The sequence below is a fragment of the Salarias fasciatus genome, chromosome 10 (assembly GCF_902148845.1).
Source record: "Salarias fasciatus chromosome 10, fSalaFa1.1, whole genome shotgun sequence".
NCBI classification, from domain to species: domain Eukaryota; kingdom Metazoa; phylum Chordata; class Actinopteri; order Blenniiformes; family Blenniidae; genus Salarias; species Salarias fasciatus.
The window spans coordinates 17,003,695-17,013,913 of NC_043754.1; the positions used below are offsets into that span (position 1 = coordinate 17,003,695).

Below are 10,219 nucleotides of genomic sequence, written 5' to 3' on the forward strand. Positions count from 1 at the left end.
TCTCTGAGTAGAAGGACGGGACGATGTCAATGTTCATGCCTAAGGGAACAGTTCAACTGTAAATGAACACGTATATAATAAATTCTTTAAATTTCATGAGCCGTTCTGTTGAAATGTGTCACCAGAAGAGTATCGAAGATGGAAAACTGCACCATCGGTTCTCTTATATCTCCTTCCAGGCAGAGGAAAATGTTATATTGGAAAAATTAAAGACAAATGCTGCCCTTTTGGATCTGATGTAACCACAGCTTGTCTGTTTAATTCAGATCAGATATGTATTTTTCAGTATGGTTGCATTAATATTCATTCTGGGATGAACTGCGCCTTTAAGCCTAGGATTCTGCCGTGAATTTCTTTTTTTTTTCCTGGAAAAGTCGTTCGGTATTACACGATGTGTTATAGAAAATGCAAAACCAAGACGGCACCGCTTGTTTCTTGTCTGAGAACGAAGCTCGCAGAACTTCCTTCTCAGACTCCAGGAGACAAATACCACTGCTGGCAACATTTTATGTTTAATTAATCACATATACTTTTATGCTTTCACGGTTTTTTTTTTTTTTATTATTTTTTAATGTTGTTTGCCTTCTGATGAGGAATGTTTCATAAATGCATTAGGAGTTTTTGTTTGCTGCTGAGTCGTTCATATTGTTTTGTTTTGTTTTGTTTTTTGTTAACCCAGGTATTTACTCTCTCCTGTGTGTTTACAGCTCACCTCTGCTTCTGATGCTGCCATCTTCATGTCTGTGCATCCTCGTGTGTTGTTGCTTCAGTGTGTATTCCTGTAACCACAGCATACTTATTGAGAACACGTCATTATGTTTCTTTTCTTTTTTTTTTTATAACACAGGTCAAGGTACATATGGAATAAAAACACTCATCTCAGGAGTAATTTCCTTTACAGAGAACGGACTGTGTGTTGTAACACAATTTTAATACTGCTGACTGAAGCAAATCTCTACAGAGTCACTTTCAACTTCTGTGTTGCACTGCTGATAAGTGTGGTGCTGTGAACATGCAAATGCTGTATCCATAACCCTACAGTCTGATCTCTCTTCTTCTCACATTTTGTTCCTCTGAGCTTTTTGTCACTTGTACTGTGTGGGATTTCAGTGTTTTCAAACAAACAATGCAAACAAAATATCTGCTTAAAGATCAATATGTCACTTTGAATAATATCATGTTTTTTTTTTCTTAAAAAAAAAAAAGGGAAATGTCATTGTTTTGTTGATGTCACTGGTGGAATTTCTTGTTTACATATATTGTTAAACTTGTGTCCCACTCCGTCATGGATATACAACATGCTGAAATCAGTGTTCCTAAATATGTGTCTTTTATGGTGTTGTTAGTCATCGTTGTGTAATTTTTTTTCTTCTAATATTTATCAGGGTTAGCTGATGTACTGATTATGAGCCGGAAATCAGCTTAGGTGTGATTCAGTGGGGGATGTGAGGATTTATACAAATAACAGCCCACTGAAGCCCAGCTGTGATTTTTTTTCTATTATTTTTTTTTTTGTCAGCCCTGATGAATTTAGAAATAACACCATATCTGACATTAAATGCACTTTTTTGAGTTATACCCCTCACATGCCAATACAAGCTATGCAATGTAATGTATTCCCCACAGCCAGTTCTTCTCATGTATGTGACAACTTTAGCACAAACAATCAAACTTGATATTCACTTTGTGTCTTTCTATGAATGGGTTTTTATGTATATGTATTTAAGAATAAATATTGTTTACTGGTCTTTGGTAGTTGTTTTAATTGAAGTAGACAAACTTCTGGATGTTCATCTTATGTCAGGGCTGTCCAGTGTTTAAATTCTCATCTCATATACAGGTTTTCCCTAGTTTAAGCCTGATTGATGTTTTCCCTGTGGGTGTATAACAGGTTGATTTATACCTGTTTATTTGTATTGTTTTATATTATAATTACACAAAAAGTGGTTTTACCAGATATGTTTTAGCCTCCAGATAGAAAAAAGGGATGATTGTTCCATCCTTAATCAGGATGTTTCCCGCCCTGCCTTTCCCCTGCTGATGTGCATAATGGCAGAGATAGGCAGTGACCTTCTCCTGCATCATGACCTTTTGTTCATAAGCACTTTTATTGTGTTTTATATTAGCGTGTGCTTGTGTTATTCAATTCATTTAGGGATTCCAGTAGATTTGGTTTTCTCTTGTCCCCTTTAGCTGGAATATATAATGGGAGAGGGGCTCTGGATAATGTCAAATGCTTAAGGATGACTTTGCTTTCATTCACCTTGTTTATTCTCATTCAGAATAAACATCTCAGAAGACAGAAATGAGCTGCTGTGTGAACACACATCGCCTGCTATACCGGTTACATATACACAGGTTTCACGTGTGTATAGTGGAGTAATAGTAGTAGAGTTTGCATGTTATCCTGGTATGAATGTGTTGTCTAATTCTCTCACAATCCACAGGTTAACTGCTGACTCCAGAAGTGTGTGTGAGTGTCTTGCCTCTTTGTTTACCCTGTGATGAACTGTCGATGCTGGGTCGATCCTGCCTGACCTGATGTGCTCCCATGATCCCAACGTTAGAGACAGCAGAGTAAAAGATGAGAGGTTGGATTTCTTTTTCGATTCAAAGCTTGTAACATTCAAAGGGACACAACTTGATGTATTTTGAGAAAAAAAACATGGAGATTGTATGTTGGGACCCAACAAAGGAAAGGGGGGGGGGGGGGCTTAACCCCCAGGAGAAGCACAGGATGTGCTCGAACGTAGCACACCAGCACAAAACTCCACAAAGACTGAGAAATTATTTATTATTATTTCCAATTTGATGCAGTACAACTACAAATACATGTTTGCAGAGTAACCATGTTTACAGCTGCAGTTCTAAAACAGGGGTCCGTTTACCCCCAGTAGTTAGCGAGCCAGAGCTTGGGGGTCTGTGAAAAAATGACAAATAAACAGATAATAAATTAGTAACCATGCTGTATCAGTGAAGACAAGATAATAATGATAAAGTGCATATCTACATGTAGGTAGCAATGCACCAATTACCCCCCTAGCTATGGACCCTTAAAAACTCTGACATATTTGATACACATCACTAAAGCTGTGATCCATTACTTGCATCACTCACCAGAGTTCAGAGACTAAACAGAGGAAAGAGTGAGGAATACATTAGTCTGAAAACAGGAATGGTGAATTTGGATGTAAATTCAGAAACAGCCCAGAGGGATTCTGATTTGGTGGTAGAGGATCTTAAATTTAACCCGTTAGTGCTGTGAGTGACTGAAGTGTGCATGATAAGACTTACATACTTACTGGATGACTCGGTTTGTCAGTTTTCTGCCAATGATTAGTGGCAGAAATGGCAATAAGAGTTGAACCACTTCAACAGGTTTTGAGCCATTTCTTCAACAAACTAGGGTCATTGGGATTGCGTCAGTGTTCACACTGTTTTTAGTAACTTGAAGATGAAGGAAACACTCTGCTATGAATCTTCAGAACTCCACACTTTATTAACAGCTGCTACACATAACATCTCACTGCTGGTTAACTCCTTAACTTCCTGCAGCCTGCTCTAACTCCAGGACCCCACTGGAACATGGTAATTGACCCCTGGCCTGCCTTACTAGAACATAACATCCACATTACAGAACTGCTCATGTTCTGAAAGCTGTAAATTTAAAATTTTAAATGCTGTGAAGTGAAAATGTAGCTTCAATAAGACTTTGCCTGTGTTTAAAATGATAGAAATTGTATTGACATTAGTCCAATTTAATTTTGTTGGGTTCCTTTTTCTTCTACGCAGATCTTAAATATTTAGGTTTGAACGTTCAAAAAAAAAAGAATTAATTTGGCAATTGGGGTTATCTCTTCTATTTTTTTTTTCTGAGGAGAGAGAGAGAGAGAGAGAGAGAGAGAGAGAGAGAGAGAGAGAGAGAGAAAGAGAGAGAGAGAGAGAGAGATGCGCGAGGGGCTCTCCCATTGGCTGGAAAAATGCAGTACGGCCTCTCTGATTGGCTGACACATTGAGTGCGTTCTCTCTGATTGGCTAACGCACACAGCGCGGCCTCTCTGATTGGCTGACACATAGACTGCGGCCTCTCTGATTGGCTGACGCGTGCAGCGCAGCCTCTCAAAGGCCTCCTCCCCCCGCCTCTTCCTTCACTTCCTGCGGTGTGACTGTGTTGTGGTTGCTGTGCTGTTGGGCTGTAGACATGGCGACTGCCGGAGCAGCTGTGGACGACTGGAGGGAAGACCTGACGTGCGCCATCTGTTTGGATTTCTTCAAGGACGCCGTCGTGCTGAAATGCGGCCACAGCTTCTGTCGATACTGCATCTGCATGCACTGGGATGAAAATGGCGGAGACTTCGGGTATCAGTGTCCTCAGTGTCGAGCTGTAAGTTTGCGCTGTCTGCTGTGTGCACGATGTTTTGTTTTGCAGCTATTTAAGTGTGACAACACTTCCGCACCACTGGGTTGTTTTTATCGTGGTTATTAATTGCTAAACGGAGAGCTTTGCTGAGAAATGAGTGACTTGCGCAGTTTGTTTAAAGGCTTCAGTCGCCATTGTTCCGCGCTAACTGCAGCTAGCAGCAGCTTGCATTTGCAGAGAAGTTAGTGTACAGTAGTTTGCTTCTCGTGGTAGCCGATAGTCCTCGTTAGGAGTTGCTGCAACGTATGAAATCGTCTGTCGGGTTTTCTTTTAACCGTTTACTCGAGTCCCTGAATACCGTTAACCAGAAGAGGTTTGTTTCTTCCCTCCATCGCGCTCGGCCTCACGCGGGCCTCCAGCCTTTGGATCCAGCTGGCTGTGTTTTTCCCTCAATCAGCTCATTCTTTTGTCCCTTTTGCTCTGACACGTGTTATCAAGATGCACAGTGGGGTTGATGATCGGCGAATCACGTGGTCTGGTCTTTCTCGTTCAATCTGCACATACCTTCTCACACCGTCAGGCAGCTGGTGTTGACCTGCACTGCCGCGACTGGAGGAAGTTATCCATTAACTGGTTTAGTCAGAAACAGGAACAGTATCACCTGAGATCCCCCAAAAGCCTGGCCCGCTAAAGTGACTCTCGCTCACCTGCCCTGTTTGTTTTCAGTTGCTAAACAAAAAGGACTTGTGTGTGTGTGTGGCTACAGTCACCTGGCTAGCTGGGTTAAACTGTGTGGCTCCACTTGATTTATGGCAACCAAATAGCTTCATTATCCCAAAGCATCAGCATTGTTCTTCCTGCTGGATTCTTGTAAATGGATGACCAAGCCCTTAGCCCATCCTTGGTGAACACTGTTCAAGGTCCTGTTTGCTCGTCAGTCACTAGAAACCTTTGGTGTGCTGAATCTGGCAAGTCCAGTGTCTAAATTGAGAAAGTGAGTGGGCTTAAAGGTTGAGCTGTTTCTTGCATTTTGAGCATGTGACTCCTCCCAGTTCTGACTTGTTGAGAAATTCTTAGTTCAACTTGTGAGATCGCTGGGTATTTGAAGATGGAGCTGCATTGATCACAGAGCAATCCAGTCACTTCAGCTCGCAGGCCTGATTATTTCTTACCTGTAGTTCATGAGTCAAAAGGCAGTTGGTCTCTGGGAGCCTTATGCTGGTTTGTGTCTGTTTGAATCACGGGTTTCAGTGCTGCTATTTTGTGCCAGTTAGTGAGAAAGTTAGCATTTGGACTAAATACTCAGCTGCCGTCCGTCGTCGAAGTGTCATTTTATTTCACACTGTACACACACACAAACTGTTACTATCGCTTTGTCTGGCTGCATGCAGCTCTGTGCTTCATTTTCAGTTGTTCTTTGTTCTCTTAGGTGTTCAACAAGAGGACTCTCACTAAAAACTACCTGGTGCAGAGCCTGGTCTCCAAACTGGACGACATGGAGCGACTTGGCTCTTGTCCTTCACAATCAAAACCGGTCAAAGTGGACGGGCAGTGTGAGCAACACGGCGAGGAGCTGAAGCTGTACTGCCAGACTGACAAGATGCCCATCTGTGTCGTCTGCAGGGAGTCCAGAGCTCACAGGTTGGTTACACTGTGGGGGCTTAATAGAGATTTTGAAAGAGGGTCTGTTTTTGAAAGTTAATGGTTGGGGAATTATTTTTTCCCCCTCAATGTTTGCCAGTCAAATTTGAGGTATTTCAGTGTGAGAGGGTGTCTAGATAGTTCTTTTTCCCCCCTTATCTCATGTCCTTCACATTTTTGTAATGGTGCAGTTTCTTCTTAACCCCAACAAGCCTCATTTCTGCGTCTTCAGTTTGTCAAAACATCATAGTTTTGATAGTTAGGTGCCATTTTTTGCAGTTTGTAAATGTAGGATCAATAAGAATAACGTTGTTTGAAGTTGCTGAGTGTAGGCGTAGACAGTGGGCTATTCTGTTCATGTTAAAGAGTGGGTCACACAGTGGTTTAAAATATCATTTTAGTAAAGATTAACTTTTCCTGAACTCTCATACTGGCGAGAATACCAATAGTGATAGTCTTCAAAGCAAAATACACAATTTGTCCATCCAGTCTGGCTTTTATTTCTGTGCTACAAAGATGTTTTTTATGATTTTCCATTTTATGTGGAGTGTGCATGAAAGTGTACTCAAGTGTGTGATTTACATCTTTTTTTTCCAGTTTGTACAGCTAATAAATATAAAAACGTTGAGGAGCAAAGGTTCATTCTCATCATCTTAAATAACAAAGAAACTTGTATAAGTTGGCTTGTGTCTTTAAAAGTGATAAATTACTGTTTCAGACATCACGAGGTGGCGCCGATACCAGAAGTCGTGAATGAGATGAAGGTAAGTGTCGGTACAGTTCGATCTTTCCACGGATGTCCCCGGGTGGAGGGCTGCTGCTTACCTGTGTCTGCATATTTCTTACAGATGGAGTTAAAACTGAGACTGATGGAGCTCAACTGGCAAAAGTCAAAATGTGCAAAAGTCAGAAGTGCCGACGAGCGCACAAAAAATGACGTCAAGGTTTGAACTAGATTTAAACTCATCAAACGTTGTGGTTGGCAGCACCAAAGTCCTACTTTGTCGTGCATTTTAAACTGAATGTTTCTCTGTTCCTGTAGTTGAGTAAACAACGACTGAAGGACAAGATCGAATCCGATGTTGGCGCCTTGGTCCAGTTCTTGCTCGATGAGAGGGACTCCCTGCTCGACAGCCTGGACGCTGAAGAAGTGGCGACCTTGGCCCTGTTGGACGACAACTTGAAGACTGTGGAGGAAGAAGCAGCAGCTGTAGACAAAGCCATAGCGGAGATCCACGACCACATCGGTGGGAAAAGCAGCTTCGAGGTCAGTTGAGCCTGACTCTTTTACCATTTGTCTAAACAATGATTAGAGTGTTGCACGTGTTCGATAAGTGTCAGACTAAACACTGTGCTCTGAATCTGTTTTCAAATGGCAGCAGCTGGGATCACGTTTAACTTTCAAACTTTAAAAAGTATTTTACTACATGTTTAAATGAATTACAGATATGTGCGCAATTGTCAAACAACAACACCTTTTTTTCTTCTTCTTCCTACAGAGTCTTGCAAAGAGTTACAGAGAGTAAGTACCTAATGATTCATATGCACTTTGCTTAAATTTTATTTTAGAGTAGGTCTGTATAGTAATTTTCCGTATTCGTTCCGCAGAGCGATCCACTGCAAGCCCTTCAAGCCTCTGGAGGCAGTCGTGTGTTCGGCGGACATGCCGGACTTCTCGGAGCCCTTCCAGCTCATCATGTGGAAGAAGATGATGCACGTGCTGCACAACAGTAAGTCTTCCTTGGAAAAAAGTCGCTAAAATGAAGGGTGAAACTCAAAGCAAGGGTTTGGTTTTGATGCACGGTCAGAGGTTTCCTGAAGCTGGAGTTTGTGGTGTTGATATCTTCTGCTCTTCTCCCCCCCCCCACAGTGCCCCAGAACCTCACCCTGGACCCGGACACGGCTCACCAGTACTTGCTCATCACAGACTTTGACACCAAAGTGGAGGAGAGCTGCATCCGCCACCAGGAGCCCGACCTGCCCGCCCGCTTCACCCGCTTCTTCGGCGTGCTCGCCACGGCCCAGTACTCCAGCGGCCAGCACTACTGGGAGGTGGACGTGCGGGACAAGGGCGTGTGGTACCTGGGAGTCACCACCGAGAGCAGCAACAGGAAGGGCTTCGTCTGCCTCTCGCCGTCCTCGGGCTACTGGAGCCTGTGCCTGCAGGACCGGCTCTACGCCAACGGCGACGACGGCCGCATCCCGGTCGCCGACTACTGGAACTCCCCCCGCGTCGGCGTGTTCCTCGACTACGACAGCGGGCGCCTCAGTTTCTACGACGCCGTGACGATGAAGCGGCTGTTCACCTTCGACACGTGCTTCGACGAGCCGGTGTACCCCTTCTTCAGCCCGGGGAAGAACGACCCGGGCAGCCGGCTGCAGATCTGCCACTATTACTGAGACAGGCCGATCAGCGTGGTCGTTAATAAAGCTTAAAATGTGCCGACGTTTATTGGCGAGGCTCCCAGACATGGCAGCAGAAGTCACAGGGTGGCGTGGCCTCGGAGTCACGCACTCGATACAAACGAACAGATTCTCATCGGTCTTATTGTTAGGGAAGAAAGAGCACGGCGTCTCGTCACACGTTACTCCAGACACGTACTGTAGGCCTACACCCCCCCCCCCCCGACGGCGGTCCGGGGGTCTGGACAGGTGCTTCATCTGCGCCCCGCTGTCTTTATGGGGTTGCAGACGTGCTTTCAGCAACTTTCTACACCAAACTGTTGGACGTTAGCGCACGTTGGTTTTACGCCAGGCGGGTTTGTGCCGTTGTCTTTTCAGATCTCCCCTTTTTTTTTTTTTTTTTTTCAATCCGTGGCCAAAGCATTGCGTAAAAATATGAGGCTTGTAAGACAGAATTGCTGAATTTGATCAAAGTTGAGAGTCTAGAGTCAGATATTAATGAGACCTCGCTTCAACACGTTACACTGAGACGCCACCTCTTTCACAGATGGATTGGTTTTAGTCCCTCAACATTGTTACAAATCACTTTTATCACACCTTTTTAAAGAGTTTTTTTTTTTATTAAAAAGGACAGTTTCTGTTCACTGCTCTGACTGAGCTTGTTTTTACACACTTGGGCCAAAAAGCTGTGCAACTCCTCAGTGGAGGTACTGGATAAAGTTCAACATTTAATCAGTCCACGATTAACAAGTCAGTGGAAGGATGCATTTTGCGCCGGTCGTCAGGTCTTTGGGGTTTTAATGCATTTCATCTGCAGCTGTTTTTGTTGTCGCAGCTCGAAACCCGTTAAATAGTGAAGGAAAGTGTTTTTATTTCTGATGTTAGAATGTCGAATGTTAATTTTGCAAAATAACATGCATATTCCCAAACACACCTCATTTGAATGAAATTTTGATTTTGGAGAATCACTTGATGGTTTGTCTCCTTTGTTTTTTTTTTTTATTGTACTAATGTGATTTTTTTTTTCCTTGTAATATTTTACTTGTTACAATTCCTTTTGATGTTTTTATGTAAAAATATAAACTGAACTTGAGTTTCACTCTTTTGAAAATATGTCCCTTTATTCTTTTGGCCGTGTGGCTTCAGCATTTCTATTTACCATTTGAAAGGACCAAGGAGCGCAAGCAGGAGACCTCTGCACGGTGGAAACGTTTCAGAAGTTGTGACGTGCTGGAGCTGAGTCCTCTTTACAGCTTTGACCATCTGTCACTTGATGTATAAACACCGTTATTGCAGGTTTTCGTGCAAATAACAAAATGGATTTTGGGTTTCTTTCCACGGACGTCCATGTTTTCGGCTAAATCATCAGCGTCTAATGTGCTCAGTGTTTACGCTAATAAAGGAGGAAAAACAAAAGCTTTCGAAATGCTCTGATTCTTACAGATTTCCATCATAAAAGGACAGTTCACTTGTCACGAATATTACAACGCGAGGGTTTTAAAGATCCGCTGCTTCCTGTTGTTTTCTTCATTCCTATTCTCGTCCAGCGTCTTGATTCAACCTTGGGAGACAGCTCGGTGTTGCTGATTCAGTTCTTATTCTACAAGAACATTTAAGGGGGAGGTGAGAAAACACTCCTCTCCTCCACTCGCTCTGCTAATGACTCAGTAGTGACTTTCCACTGCCTCTTTATAGAGGCGTGGGCTTAATGACGGGCCGTGAAGTGTTGCACAAACGCATCAGGAATAGTTGAATAGGTAAGAGATGTTCATTCACTGTCTGAAGCGCTACAGTTTCACACACAGCTGTTGATGC

The 10,219-nt window shown here is 43.1% G+C and overlaps 1 protein-coding gene across 1 annotated transcript; it reads left to right on the forward strand.

The window, feature by feature from the left end:
* Positions 1–4,169: 4,169 nt before the first annotated feature.
* On the forward strand, positions 4,170–9,814 carry trim47 (tripartite motif containing 47). Its single transcript, XM_030100197.1, has 8 exons — positions 4,170–4,384; positions 5,790–6,001; positions 6,720–6,765; positions 6,850–6,945; positions 7,044–7,268; positions 7,501–7,523; positions 7,610–7,731; positions 7,872–9,814. The coding sequence occupies exons 1-8, from the start codon at positions 4,202–4,204 to the stop codon at positions 8,399–8,401; spliced, it is 1,437 nt and encodes a 478-aa protein (XP_029956057.1). The 5' UTR covers positions 4,170–4,201; the 3' UTR covers positions 8,402–9,814.
* The last annotated feature ends 405 nt before the right edge of the window (positions 9,815–10,219 follow it).

Coding starts and splice junctions, on each gene's coding strand:
- trim47 (XM_030100197.1), top strand. CDS start 4,202: ATGGCGACTGCCGGAGCAGCTGTGGACGACTGGAGGGAAGACCTGACG. Junction 6,766..6,849: donor AAGTCGTGAATGAGATGAAG/GTAAGTGTCGGT, acceptor TATTTCTTACAG/ATGGAGTTAAAACTGAGACT. Junction 7,524..7,609: donor CTTGCAAAGAGTTACAGAGA/GTAAGTACCTAA, acceptor TTCGTTCCGCAG/AGCGATCCACTGCAAGCCCT.